This window comes from Colletotrichum orchidophilum (genome assembly GCF_001831195.1).
Source record: "Colletotrichum orchidophilum strain IMI 309357 chromosome Unknown Scaffold_25.1, whole genome shotgun sequence".
Classification (NCBI taxonomy): domain Eukaryota; kingdom Fungi; phylum Ascomycota; class Sordariomycetes; order Glomerellales; family Glomerellaceae; genus Colletotrichum; species Colletotrichum orchidophilum.
This window is the reverse complement of record NW_019172981.1, coordinates 17,692-31,640: the sequence shown is the minus strand read 5'-3', so window position 1 is coordinate 31,640 and position 13,949 is coordinate 17,692. Positions and strand designations below refer to the sequence as shown.

Sequence of the window (13,949 nt, the reverse complement as noted above, 5' to 3'; positions counted from 1 at the left end):
TTCCGGGCCGATCACGCAACGAACCCACCTTTGTCTAGCCTAGGAAGCCTTTGGCAGCTTCGTCCAGTAGTATCAGCCATGTTTGAAGATTTGAACACTCGTGAGGAAGAATTCATGTGGCTGCAAGGCAGGATCAAGTCTTGCCGGCCATAGTCACTGACCATGTCTGTCCACGACCCACATCGGCGAGAATGCCGAAGCGTGGGGAACGAGCTTGCGGAGCTAACAGGGGTGGCAAAAGCGGCGGCCGGGAATGACGGGGATGTCGCGATCTGTGAAGGCGATCCGTGTTGCCCAGCAGGGCTCAGACAAATGCGGTGTAGGGTTGATAGGGTTCGACCGTGGCCGTGGCAACTTTGGAGAATGTGATCTAAACAATAGGCTATGCCAATTCGTTTTGCCGAGCTAGATTCCTTCTTCCAAGAGATCTATCTCTCTTGCGGTCTCCAGATATTTGGGACGTGCTTGTAAACCAGCGAGGGGCCGAGTCCAAACACATGTGAAATCCAAAAAAACACAATGACGACAAAGACACTGGAGAGCGAGAAAGCCACGATTAGTGTGGCTGATCTCAGTAAGCACAACACCAAGTCGGACTGCTGGATAGCAGTGCATTCCAAGGTCTGGGATATCACAGACTTCATCAACGAGCATCCGGGAGGTCCATCAGGTTAGTCTAGCCTACACCTGCTGGCTAGCTTTGGGAATGTCTTGCTGACAAGCGACCGACCCCTCCCAGTTCTTCTCAAATGCGCCGGCTCAAATGCCACCAAAATATTTGATGAAGTCCATGCGCCAGATATCCTTGAAGAGCTGCCGGACGAGAAATTCATCGGCATACTGAAAGATGCCACCCCAGATGTGCCTGCAGCTGCATCACAGCCAGAAACCAAGAATGGGGCAGTATCTGCACCGGCCGAGACTGCGCAAACATCCTCTGCCGAAGAAGACACCATACCGCCCCTAGAGGCCATCATCGGCGCCCCGGATCTAGAGGTTGTAGCCTCCAAGGCCATGACGCCAAAGACGTGGGCTTTCTACTCGTCTGCCGCCACCGATCTGATCACACACAAGAACAATAAGCAGCTCGTCAGACGCATCATGATCCGACCAAGGATTCTGAGAAATGTGTCGCACGTCGATATGAAGACGAATATCCTTGGACTTGAGAGCGCGGCTCCGTTCTTCATCTCGCCTGCTGCCATGGCGAAGCTCGTGCATCCAGATGGTGAGCTGGCTCTCAGCCGCGGCGCAGCAAACGAAGGCATCATTCAATGTGTAAGTTTCCCAAAGACGATCAATAGATAAGCGGGTGAGCTGATTATAAGACTCAAGATTTCGAGCAACGCATCCTACACCCTCAAATCCATCGTGTCCGCCGCTCCGCCGACGCAACCTTTCTTCTTCCAGCTCTACATCAACTCAGAACGTCACAAGACGATCGAGATCCTCCGATCCGCGCGCGCACTCGGTATCAAGGCTATTTTCGTGACTGTCGATGCTCCTGTCCCTGGGAAAAGAGAGGCAGACGAGCGTGCGGCCCAGGCGGGTACGATCCGAGCTGCCATCAGCGGCGCCGAAAGCAGCAAGGACAAGAAAGGCAGTGGGCTGGGACGCTTGATGGCGCAGTACATTGACAAGTCGATCACTTGGGAGGACCTCACCTGGATCAGAGAAGCAAGTGGGGTACCAATCGTGCTCAAAGGCGTCCAAACTGCCGACGACGTCAGGTTAGCAGTCGAGTATGGGGTTGAAGCAGTCTTCCTGAGCAACCATGGCGGTCGATCTCTCGATGGGTAAGTTGGCGAAACTCGAATACTGGACCTGTGATGAACCGAGATACTGACAACGTTTTGGGAATAAGGTCGCAAGCCTCGATCCTAGTCCTGTTGGAGCTGCGAGAACAGTGTCCCGAGATATTCGAAAAGCTAGAGGTCTACATCGACGGTGGCTTCGAGCGCGGCTCAGATATTCTCAAGGCTATCGCTCTTGGGGCTACTGCTGTAGGTGTTGGAAGACCGTTCCTGTACTCACTCGTGTACGGCCAGGACGGCGTAGAGCACCTCTCTCAGAGTAAGTACCCGGGCCCCCATCACATGTGTATGAGAAGTGTGAGCTAATGTTTGAACGCACACCAGTCCTTAAAGACGAGTTGGAGACTTCGATGAGACTGTGCGGCATCACTAGCCTCAGCCAAGCTACGCCCGCGATGGTGAATACGCTGGATATTGACCACCTGGTGGTTTCCGAGGATCGAGCCCGGCAAAAGAGGCCCTTGAGACGGCCACGATCGAAGCTCTAGCCGTAGCCGAGATATAGATAGGTGTATAGATTGATACCATGGCAATAGCACGTCGTTCATTCCGGGATACTGATTGTAGAACTGTTCGCATGATGTAATAAGATTGGAAGACTGTGTTGATATAGCTCAAAGCATGGTATCGATTCATCAAAGACGGGTAGACTCTTTGTTCTGCATCAAGAGCGACTTGGTAGCCCAAGTTGTAAATAGGATAGAGACGCATGTGATTAGAAACTTTCTAGCATTTGTTGGAAACATTGGAAAAAGTTTGGTGGATTTCATAAATATCATACGGGTCTGCGTGAACCAATCTATCCTGAGATCATGCCTTCAGGGTCTTTGCAAATGCCTCCACAGCTTCCAAAATTGTTCCGTCAGGTTCCAAGCCCAAGCTATACGCCCTGCTCACATCGAATCGAGCCGCCCACGTCTCTACAATAGCCAAGACGGCAGGGTCTCTCTTTTCTTCGATCAGGGCCAGTGCCTCCTTACCGCCAACCTTTTCCACCGCGTCAAGAATCTCCTGCACTGTGACGGTGATGCCGGGGAGGTTCACGATTCTCGATTCTCCAAACTTGTCTTTTGGCACGTCCTTGACCTTGACCAGGTTCTTCACAACCGTAGCGGGGCTACAGACCCAAACCTCGAGATCACGACCCACAGGCAACACATTCTTGATGCCCTTGAGAGACTCGCGAACGATACCCGACGCGAAACTCGACGCCGCCGCAGACGGCGCGCCAGGACGCACCGTCACCGTCGGAAGGCGCACGATGCGCCCGTCAATGAGCCCCCGTCGCGAAAAGTCCTCCACCAGCAGCTCGACAATGAGCTTCTCCGTCCCGTACGACGTCCGCGGCTTGGGCACCGTCTCGCTCTCGATGACGGGCTGGCGCGGGCCGTACACGGCGCACGAGCTGGTGAAGACGACCGTGGTGCCCGGGTAATTCTTCCGGAGGTGGTCGAGGACGGCGCGGACCGAGTCGAGGTTGACTTTGAGGCCCAGGTCGAGGTTCGCTTCCGCGCCGCCGGACATGAGGCCGTGCAGGAGGTAGACGGCGGAGAACTGCTTCGAGAGGAGAGAGCTCACCGCGTCCGGGTCGGTGAGGTCGGCTTTGAGGGACTTGATTTTGCTGCTATCCTCCCCTGCCACGTCGGCGGGGATGGGAGGTACGACTACATCGGTGATTGTCAGGGTTGTTGAGGGGTCGGATTGGATGAGGGCGGAGACGAGGGCCTGGCCGACGAAGCCAGCGGCGCCGGTTACGAGGATTTCGTTTGACATTTTGACTTTCAGCATGTGTCGATTCGACGTGAAGGGAGCTTATGAAAACAGAGTTTACTGTCAGAATTGTGTTCACGCGTCACTTCACAAACGAGACGCAATCGTGTTTCCCTCGGCTTTAACTGATCCGATCTCGCGGTACCCCCCATGAGGGGTACAGATCGCCAGCAGGATTGGCGTCGTCGGGGGTTCTCCTCATGCCTTCGAGAGTCACCGAACATAGCCGGCTGCAGATGGACGGAAATGCTGCCATTTGCGTGGTTCCGACTTTAGACCATGCAAGTCGGACAGGTCACCGATGCAGGCTGTCTAATCCGGACATCGGCGAGAATGCCGATGGCCCCCCCGGTGGATCTCCATCCGGGAGCTTCCCCGCACCATGAGAGGGGGATCGCGCAGTCGGAGGTTACAGGGATGATGAGTGATCCTGACGGCAGAGTTGGCGCCGATGAAGTGACGCCGAAGAGCGAGATGAAATGACGTGATGGTACAAAACAAAACTCCAAGGCTCCTTTGGGAATGCGAAGTGAGTGTTATTGCAGAGCGCTGCTAGTTTCTACAATCAAGCTCAGTCTATAGAGGAATCTCTAGTCATCAAGATTCGAAGCCGATATGGAATACGTGAGGTTAGTACTGCCATGCGCCTGAAATCTATCACTGCCTCATTACAATCTACACCCTCAAGTATCACCCGAGTGAAGCATCTTGAGCCTCTTTACCAATCTTCCCATAGCTAATAAACATCGTCCAGACTCGGCAACACAGGCCTCAAGGTCTCCAAGATCATCCTAGGATGCATGACCTTTGGCTCCTCCAAATGGGAGGGCTCACCATGGGTCCTCGACGAAGAAGAAGGACTCCAGATCCTCAAGGCCGCCTACGATAACGGCATCAACACCTGGGACACCGCAGACACCTACTCAAACGGAAAGTCCGAAGTCGTCATCGGCAAGGCCCTGAAGAAATTCAACATCCCGCGTCAAAAAGTCGTCATCCTCTCCAAGATCTTCAACCCCGTACCGGACGACGACTCCAGACCGGCCAGCGTCAACGACGGTCCGCTGGTCAACCAGATGGGTCTGAGCAGGAAACACGTCTTCCACGCCGTCGACCAGTGCCTTGAGCGCCTCGGCACGGATTACATTGGTAAGTCCCCAAGGAGCAAATATTAAGACGCGGGGGCACCGTGAGCGAGATCTGACATTCCACAGACGTCCTCCAGATCCACCGCCTCGACCGCGAAACACCGCCCGAAGAGATTATGCGAGCGCTCCACGACGTTGTGCAGTCCGGAAAAGTCCGCTACCTCGGCGCCTCGTCCATGTATACATGGGAATTCGCCCGCTTACAATACATTGCCCGCTCCAACGGCTGGACAGAGTTCGTCTCCATGCAGCCGTTTTATAATCTGCTCTACCGCGAGGAGGAGCGAGAGATGCTGCCGTTCTGCCGAGCGAGCGGCGTGGGCGTAATCCCGTGGTCGCCCATCGCCCGCGGGCTGCTGGCGAAGCCCCTCGCCAAAGACAATGAGGAAGGGACGACGTCGCTGCGTAGTCAGACGGACAAGAAGACGCAGGCGTGGTTTGCGGACGCCAACCTGGACATTGTCAACCGTGTCGAGGAGGTTGCGAAGAAGCGGGGTGTTAGTATGGCGCTCGTGTCGACGGCCTGGGTGCTGCAGCAGGGCTGCTGGCCGATTGTGGGCTTGAGTTCGGAGAAGAGGGTCAAGGAGACGATAGGGGCACTCAGGGTGAAGTTGACAGAGGAGGAACTCAAGTACTTGGAGAGCGAATACCGGCCAAGGAATATTCAGGGTATGTAAACAGTTACAAGAATACGAATAATGAGTTTGGAGAGACAAGGAAGAGCTGTACCATTTTCCCTCTCAAGGTCATGAGCTGGGCCTGGTCATCTGATAGTCCACGTTTGCAAAGTCTTCTTCCACCAGTGATGTGCTATCCGCGTTCAAAGCCGTCACATCAAATTGAAACACCGGGGACAGACCGAAGCTCATGTCATAATCGAAGAAGAACTCCCCTTCGGGACCCATCAACGTCCCGTCAGCGCTACCACCGGCGAGCTGGGGATCCATCACCCCTTGCGAATGAGCCCCGTTGACCGGCTGCGCCTCCAGCACTTGCGCCGACGCTTCTCCCCGGCCGCTCTTCAACGTCCTGGCCATGCGCTCAAGACCTGGCGCCATGAGGTTCGCCAAATGCCACCGGCCGGCGGGTAGAGAGCGGAAGTGCCGCACGAGGTTCGTCGTCAGGTTCCAGACGCGTTCCGGCTCGATCAGGTCGCCGCCGTACTTGACTGCCACCTTGATGAGGAACATGCAGGCAAAAGCCGTCATGCAGTGCAGGTACGACGGCATGCCCACCACGCCCGCGGCAACGTCCGGGTCGGTGATGATGAATTCAATGGTCGACGTGGCCACAGAGATGGCCGTTGCGGCACAGTCGAGGAAGTGGTGTGGGATCGGGCTGTCTCCCGAGAGACCTCGGAAGATGTGGGAGTAGAGATGGAGCTTGGCAAAGTGGAAGTGTAAAAGGGCGCCTTTGCGAGGGAAGCGGCCGATATGTTGGTATTGTTCTGGAGTGAAGATTAGTTTATCGTCATCTGACACAAGTAGAGTAAGGAACCGACGCACCTGACAGCGTTTCTGACCAATGTTTAATCCAGTGATCGAGTTCCTTGTTGAAGTGAGTGATTTGGTGCACGTAGGCCCGTGGCGTCGGTTGACCCTTGTCAGGCCCGAATAGCTCCCTAATACTGCCAATGATCCCCAGGAGGGCAACCTGGCTTGCGAGACGCTTGTCTTCCTCGGTCGATATCGGTGACTCGAGGAAGCTTTCCCACTGCTGCATGGACGAGTCCTCCTGCACAATCGCCGGCCTCCCATACAACGTGGCAAGATGTTGGTCGCAAATGTTCAAAATGTACCACAGCCGCGCACCGTCCGCAGCTTCTTCGCTCTTCTCCTGGATGGCGCGAGTATAGCTGTTGTGCAGGTTGCACTCCGCCGCTCTCCTGATGGCGTACCCCGACAGCATCCACGACATGTCGGAGAGCCAGTACGATGCCACGCACATGGCGCGGAGGTAATCCCTGTTGACTCGCCTGTCAAACATGGACCTCTCAGTGAGCCGTCGGAACTCGGAGCTGCAGATGCCGTAGAGACTGTTTGCTCGGGGATCGTGCAGCGCGGCGACGGTGAGGGTCGCCGCGGCCAGAATTGGACTCTTGCGCCGCAACTCATCGAGCTGCTGGTACTTGCACCCCACGCCGTACATGAAAGCATCGAGACGGTCTCGGTAGAGACAGAAAAGGCGTTCGGCGTCGTCCAGACGCAGGGCACCGCGGGCAATAAAGTCGTCCTGGGCCGGGCTCGAGTGGCCTTCGGGCGCGTCTGGCGACCTCAGAGCTCTCAGCTTGGTGAGGGCGTAGAGTGAGTGAATCGGGACGTGGGGGAGGTTCTCGTCTTCGGGGGATATCTTGGGCGAGTTGTCGCACGACGGGCCGTGGTTGTCCTGCCCGGGGACGCCGAAACGGGTTCCGTTCCTAGCCAGGCCGGGACCGGAGCGGCTTTGCTGTGACGGGGATTCTGCCGATTTTTGAAGGGTCGAACTCTGCAGTGCCGCTGGTTCGGGAAGACCCATCTTCTTGGTGACTTCCCTCAGCGTGTTGTGCAGGTTTTCAATGTCTTGTAAGACTGCCTCGTTGTACCTAGTGACCTGTGAGTTACGTGATGGTTTTACTCATTTTGGGGATTAGGTTTTACTGTGTTTTTTCGTCAATGATACTCTGCAGGTTCTTGCCCAAGACGCAGCCTAGGTTCCTTTCAGAACACCGCCGACACGGTGGCCCGCTCTCGTCCATTAGACATTTGATCTTGGAGGCTCAGTTAGACTCGAGACTCTTTCATCATAACAATCCGTTAAAGCCATGCGTACCTTGTGCTTCCTACAGGCGGCACATGCCTTGATTTTCCGAGATATTTGTGGAAATGACTGCTCCCCATTGCCGGCGGTCATCAACTACATCGAGAGTATCAGCAATTGCACATGTCATCTGCACAAGTCAAGCAAAGAACATCAATCCTACCGTCATAAACTCCATGCTGTCATTCGCATCAGACCAACTCCTTTTCGCCATGGCTGAAACCTCGAGCCTCCCGGATGAGGCTGGCTACAGAATCTCACACTCAAATCCGAGGTTTGGATGATTGGAGTCGTCGGCCGTGAGGAGGGAGTGAAAAGAGGAGAAAACTCGGCTCCAAAACACGTAATGGCCCGCGCGAAGTCGATCGCGTGGTCGGCACCTGTGCGGAGAAAGATCAGGAGGCTAACGCCGTCCGTCGAAGTGTCGAGGAGTGTGTGACAAGGTCCCCCCGCGGCAGCTTAGAAAGCAGTTGGAGATGATTGAAGGCTCAAAGTTGGCCCCGCTTCCCCGCATCCTAAGGGGATCTTGTCCCTCAACATTGTCCCACATCCGCGGCTATGTACATTCGCCTTGGTTCACACACAAGAAACCTGAGATCTCTTCCTCTTCACTGAACCCCAACAAGGGTAGATGAACTGCGCAATGAAATCTAGCTCTTCCAGAGTGCTGACTGCAAGATCTTTTGTCTACAGAAGCCCTGCTTGAACTTTGGTTTCGTTACAGCAACGACTGAGCCTCATATGGAGATGTAATCAAATACCCGTTTTCATCGGGCTTGTAGATTCTAGCTGTCATTGGTAGAAGTCTGTTTGTTTGTTTGATTGTTTAACGCCGGTTCTACCCGTGAGGATAAAGGGCGCCTAATCAGTGCAAAATTATACGCATTCACACATCCTAGCTCAGAACAATTCTGGTCACGATATTGAACGGATTCGTGGTCGCTGGATAAGGAGCCGATAGTTCCCGTCAATCTTCAATGGGGCAAACAAGCTTTGGGGGGCTGAAACAATGCGCCGACAGCTATCCCCATTCTTCGCCGTCTTTTGGGCAAACGTTCTACAGCGGAGGCGAAAGAAGCTTTGCCAAGCCATTCGGCCATGAACCAATTATGTATAGTAGGACCATTTTACTGGCCCCATGTTGTATTTCTGCATGCTTCATAGGCCCTCAGCCCCGCAACCAACCCTGGTCGAACGCGACAAGAGAATGAGCCACCTGAGCCCAAAATCACAAACTAGGAATGGCATCGCATGGCACTGGCTTAGAGAGAGCCAGGATGGTCAACTCACAGACCTCTTTTCCTAGGGAGCTTTCCCATGCTGCCGGAAGCTTGGGGTGGATGAACTACGCGTCGTCCCAAAACTTCCACGTCCTGTGCAACCATGTCCCCGGGCTCCCTCTTCCAGAAGTCTGATGTATAAAGGAGTCCACAGAGGGACTGATGAGGCATCATGTCATGCGCATTTTCTTGCACCAGCCTCTGCCAGCTGATTACATTTATCGCAACTCACCATCGACTCCATGACCGCGCGACGATGATGTTCCCAGTGCTCGTGGCGGCTTTTGCTGTATCACAAGCTCTCGCCAGCCCGCTGGCTGAGCGCCCATGTGGGAACTCAACTTCGAAGCAAAGCCATCGGAATCTTTTATACGTCACCAATTATGGCATCTATGGAGCGGGCTACAACCCCGATAGTCTTCCCGTACGTGACATCACGCATGTCTTGTACGCTTTCGCGGACATTGAACCAAACGGAACAGTGTAAGTCCAAGAATCTCCTGCAACTAGCCGAATAATACTAATTTCCGTCTTTTATAGAATCTCTTCGGATCCATGGGCGGACACCGGAAAGCCCTTTGGCAACGAAAGCACCACAGAGCCCGGCAACAACGCCTACGGCCTAGTCAAACAGCTCTACCTCAAGAAAATGACCAACAGAAACCTGAAAGTCGTCCTCTCCATCGGCGGCTACAACTGGTCCCCCAAATTCGAACCCGTCGCCGCAGACGAAACCCGCCGCGCCACCTTTGTCTCCTCCGCCATCAAGCTTATGTCCGACTTTGGCATGGACGGCCTCGACCTCGACTACGAATTCCCAAACACCACAGACAAGAACGAAAACTGCATCAAGCTCCTCTCCGAGCTCCGTGCCGGCTTGGACAGCTACTCGGCAAAGTACGCCGACGGCTACCACTTCACCCTCGGTTTCCCCGCGCCCGCGGGCCCCCAGAACTACAAGGCCTTTGACTTTAAAGCCATGGACAAGTCGCTCGATTTCTGGTCGCTCATGGCCTTTGACTTTGCGGGCGGCTGGGAGAACACCACGGGCCACCAGTCCAACGTCTTCCCCAGCACGCGGAATCCGCAAAGCACAAAGGCGAGCGTCGAGCGGGCTTTTGCGGACTACGTTGACGGGGGAGGGATCTCGCCGGCAAAGATCAACCTCGGCGTGCCTCTCTATGGTCGCGCGTTTAGCAACACAAAGGGCCTCGGGAAGACGTACGGCGGGTTGCCAAACGGCACGCTCGGCCAGGCTGGGATCTATCTCTACAAAGACCTCCCTCGGCCCGGCGCGACGGTGCACTGGGATGGCACAGCCAAGGCCACGTATTCGTACGACAACGCGACCCGGGAATTGGTAACATTTGATGATTTGAAGAGCGTAAAGTATAAGCAGGCCTACATCAAGAAGAAGAATTTGGGCGGTGCCATGTTTTGGGACGCGGCGGGGGACAAGGCGGGGAACGAGAGCCTCGTTCACCGTATGGCCAAAGGGATGGGCAAACTTGAAAAATCGCAGAACTTGCTCTCGTACCCGACTTCTCAGTACGACAATATCCGCAACGGGATGAAGAGCAACTCTACCAGGGCACTGTGAAGTTCGTTGGGATTCGCTGAGAGCCGCCTTGCAGGACTCGTGCTGCTTCATGTCCGCCATTCCACTCTGATGCTAGGGGTCGAGCTTACTGTACGTGCCAGTACCATGGTACCGGACGGTATTCTTCTTTTCTTCAATGTACATATTCTCACAGGATAATTCCTGCTTCTCTAAATTTCTCAAACGCCTCCAGCCAGCCCTCAATGGGGTCTCTTTCTTCCGTGAACCCAACTGACCTCAGTCTCTGCAAGCTCAGTTGTCGGTCAAAAGACAACCAGTACCCGACACTGTCAAGCTGGACACTTCCACCGCCTACACCAGCAACAGCGGCCCTGCTGCGGCCCTGCTCTTCAAAAATGTGCTTGTGGATCCGAACATACTCCCCAGGTTTCTCTGCCCTGTCGTTCTCCTTTGGTCCAACTCCCACTAATCCAAACCAACTCGCCAGCACAGGCCAGAGGTCACTACACTTGGTAGGCTGCTCTCTATCCGCCATATTGATCACCTTTCCACCGCACTCGTCACCGTGAAGCGAGGCGTGAATAGCAATGCGACCAAGCTTTCGAGAAGAGACGGGGGTGGACAAGCTATTGTACCCCTCTCGCGTTCCAGGAAACGGGACCTCAATGTCGGCCTTGGACCGCCCGTCCACCGCGTGGTTGAAGGCGTAGAGGGAGAGGTACTGCGCCCAGTGGAGTGCCAGCGAGAAGCCAGACCCGTTTGGCGTGAAGCCGATGACCGCGTCCGGGCAAACTTCCGACCAGGTCCACGGCTTGCCTTTGCTCGCCTCTGCGAGCATCTTTCTCCACCAGGGGTACGCTACCGTCTTTGCGTAGTCCTCGGGGAGGTTGTCCGCCATTGACTCCTCCAAGGGGGGCTTGAAAGTTCCGCCGGGCGTGTAAATTCCGTAACCCTGTGTAACAAGGGTCAGTTCGACGTATTCCAACATGAGGAGTCAGGATGGAAACCACAGACTCTTGTTCCCCCGGCGTAGACGAATGCTTTGAGATTTGTCGATAGCGAGGTGACCGCCTCAACAACCCTCTGCATCATGCCACAGTTCGTCTCACACTCAACAACATCATCCCCATTGCCCTGGTTAAAAACTGCAGGAGTGATGAAGAATTAGTCGCGATCGCCAAACCATGGTGTTGACACCCTTCGACGTTCAAAAAGCTTACCGAAATAGAAAACATGAGTGACCGTCTCTACTGCATCGATTTTGCCCTTCAGCTGCGAAGTGAGATCATCCAATGTCCCAGTCAGGTTGACACCCGATGCAAGCTGGAGTCTGGGCCTATTCGGCGAGTCTCTTGGCCAGAACGAGTCGGACTCTGACAGCGGGCGGTTCATGACAGCGGTGACCTTGTCAAAGGAGCCTTTGGCGGGGTAGTTTGAGAGCAGCTGCTCGACTGTCGCCCAACCGAGGAGGCCAGAGGCGCCAAAGACGATAGCATGGTTCGATTCTGACATAATCAAGATTGTTTTTTAAACAAAAGTTGCAGGAATAGTTGGACAAGGAATGTACTGGAATGCCCGGGATCTTAGCTGGATATAGAGGTCCTCGACTTTCTTTGAACTGTGCTAAGAGCGGTACTGGCACGTGCCAAACTAGATCTTTCAGGGATCAAGCCGATCTGCTAGTGCTCTATAGACCAATGAGAGTCGACAATTATACTGAGCCATGATGATTCATAGTGGGTTTTCATAGTAAGTAGAAAATGATGTCTCTATACTATGCAAGCCGCCGGGTCATCAGAGATCCGTTCTATGACTTTTATGAAAACCTCATTATCGGGGGGACAAACAAACTGGCTGCGTAACAGGTCACGGGGTGCCTTTCATCTTCTTGTACGAGTACCATGCGAGCACGAACACCTCAAACTTTGTCCCACGACTCATTCGGCGACATCGTTCGGCCTTCAAGCGTTTCAAAAATTAGGTAGCCAAGAATTCTCTTTGTGAATATCGTGTATCTAGGAAATCTCGTCAATGAGATAACTGACTCCCTAAATGAATGTCCGCAAACGGGACGACAAGGACTTGTCAGTGGGGAGAAAAACACCTGAGACAGGCTCATGAACATTGATTGAAATGTTTGTCCCGGGTGCATAATGTCCGAAGTATCGGAAAGTAAGAAAAGTGACTTGATTTGGGTATCATAATTGCATTCATTTTCAACACCACGCTACGCGTATTCGACACCCTAGTCCAATGTTCAAGGCAAGTCCGTATTCAAGACTGAGTGTAGGTAGGATGCATTAGGTCTGTAGAATCCGGCGTCATTTTCAACATCTCGTCCTGTCTCCTACCCGCCTCTCTCTCTCCCATCCCTTACACCTCGCCCCCTTCATGTTACCACCATTGACCGAGACGACTGTTTTTTCCCTAAAAAAGAATCTCCTCACGGCATGGTCATCCAAATCCCCGTCATAAAAAACAACGCGCCCGCACACACAAAAATAATATTTGTCGAGATATCCAGCGGCGCAGCAGGCGGGATATTCGAAAACTGCAAGACGGTGCGAATCGTAAAATTGTTGGCAGCCTCTTGGATCGCCAGCGCCGTCAAGTTCCCACAGGCCTCGTTCAGGGCGCGGTCCATGATGACGCTCGGCAGCTTGAGGATGGCGGTGTCGAGGACCTCGGCGTTGAACTGGTTCCCGTTGGGCGAGGCCTCGAAAAAGGTGGCGCGGTAGGTGCTGTTGGCGCCGACGGTGGAGAGGTTGGCGATGCGGGAGTACTCGCCGCACGACATGATTGTCGACTGGGCGGCGGGCGTCGTCGGGTTTGTTTGGCGGACGACGATGGCTGGGCCCGGGACGCTGATTGCTTTGCCGAGGGCGGCGGTGCTCATGAGGGAGACTGCCAGGAAGATGTTGGTGAGGATCGACTGCTGCATCTTGGCTTTTGGGTGTGCGCTTCTCGTTGTGACGTCGGACTCGGACGGAAGAGATGAGATTCGAGGGAGGGGGATTAGTCGATGATGTAGTATCAGAGGGATATCGGGAGACGAGGGTAGTATCGAGAGATGCTGCAAGTTAACTGTAAGGACCGCGACAGAAACCAGCCGATACAAGTTGACAGCCCAAAAGTTTAAAAAAGTGGCCGGCCACTGAGAAGTGAAGGAATACACCCCGAAATCAGGAAAGGAATAATGAGACAGAAAAGAAGGATGACTCGGGGAAAAGGAGGGAAGAGTAGCAGCAGACGACTGAAAAAGAATGACCCAGGAAGTCTGTGTTGTGTTATATGTGCCATAATTGGCATGGGGGTGTTCCTGTCAGTGCAAGGGGCTGGAGCGTCTGAGACGAGATGACACATTTGGGATCTCAGATCAGACGGTCTGTTGTCTTGGGTGAAAGCCACACCAGAGACCAGACTTGGGATGCCGCGGCTAGCTTTATTCTTGGAGCTACTTCAATACATTCGGGGCCGCTGGATTCGCCGATACTTTCTCTCCGTGTACAAGACTGAAGTTCAAGAGAAAAGAGTAACCTTAACCTCCTGCAACACGGATATTGTGAATAAGAATAAGCTC

At 54.1% G+C, this 13,949-nt stretch overlaps 7 protein-coding genes across 7 annotated transcripts; 3 read left to right on the top strand and 4 right to left on the bottom strand.

The window, feature by feature from the left end:
• Positions 1–519: 519 nt before the first annotated feature.
• CORC01_03952 (cytochrome b2) lies at positions 520–2,302 on the top strand (the record flags this gene model as incomplete). Its single annotated transcript, XM_022615601.1, has 5 exons — positions 520–670; positions 740–1,278; positions 1,336–1,796; positions 1,865–2,073; positions 2,139–2,302. The coding sequence occupies 5 exons, from the start codon at positions 520–522 to the stop codon at positions 2,300–2,302; spliced, it is 1,524 nt and encodes a 507-aa protein (XP_022477778.1).
• Positions 2,303–2,624: 322 nt separating this feature from the next.
• Positions 2,625–3,587, bottom strand: CORC01_03951 (NAD dependent epimerase/dehydratase; the record flags this gene model as incomplete). Its single annotated transcript, XM_022615600.1, has 1 exon — positions 2,625–3,587. One exon carries the CDS (start codon positions 3,585–3,587, stop codon positions 2,625–2,627), a length of 963 nt encoding a protein of 320 aa, XP_022477777.1.
• Positions 3,588–4,199: 612 nt separating this feature from the next.
• Positions 4,200–5,409, top strand: CORC01_03950 (alcohol dehydrogenase; the record flags this gene model as incomplete). Its single annotated transcript, XM_022615599.1, has 3 exons — positions 4,200–4,213; positions 4,339–4,733; positions 4,799–5,409. 3 exons carry the CDS (start codon positions 4,200–4,202, stop codon positions 5,407–5,409), a joined length of 1,020 nt encoding a protein of 339 aa, XP_022477776.1.
• Positions 5,410–5,478: 69 nt separating this feature from the next.
• Positions 5,479–7,742, bottom strand: CORC01_03949 (uncharacterized protein; the record flags this gene model as incomplete). The annotated part of the gene is made up of 5 exons (XM_022615598.1): positions 5,479–6,179; positions 6,238–7,313; positions 7,369–7,478; positions 7,541–7,624; positions 7,692–7,742. 5 exons carry the CDS (start codon positions 7,740–7,742, stop codon positions 5,479–5,481), a joined length of 2,022 nt encoding a protein of 673 aa, XP_022477775.1.
• Positions 7,743–9,064: 1,322 nt separating this feature from the next.
• On the top strand, positions 9,065–10,408 carry CORC01_03948 (chitinase 1; the record flags this gene model as incomplete). Its single annotated transcript, XM_022615597.1, has 2 exons — positions 9,065–9,291; positions 9,349–10,408. 2 exons carry the CDS (start codon positions 9,065–9,067, stop codon positions 10,406–10,408), a joined length of 1,287 nt encoding a protein of 428 aa, XP_022477774.1.
• Positions 10,409–10,556: 148 nt separating this feature from the next.
• Positions 10,557–11,881, bottom strand: CORC01_03947 (uncharacterized protein; the record flags this gene model as incomplete). The annotated part of the gene is made up of 3 exons (XM_022615596.1): positions 10,557–11,321; positions 11,384–11,514; positions 11,590–11,881. 3 exons carry the CDS (start codon positions 11,879–11,881, stop codon positions 10,557–10,559), a joined length of 1,188 nt encoding a protein of 395 aa, XP_022477773.1.
• Positions 11,882–12,812: 931 nt separating this feature from the next.
• CORC01_03946 (uncharacterized protein) lies at positions 12,813–13,310 on the bottom strand (the record flags this gene model as incomplete). The annotated part of the gene is made up of 1 exon (XM_022615595.1): positions 12,813–13,310. One exon carries the CDS (start codon positions 13,308–13,310, stop codon positions 12,813–12,815), a length of 498 nt encoding a protein of 165 aa, XP_022477772.1.
• Between the last annotated feature and the right edge of the window lie 639 nt (positions 13,311–13,949).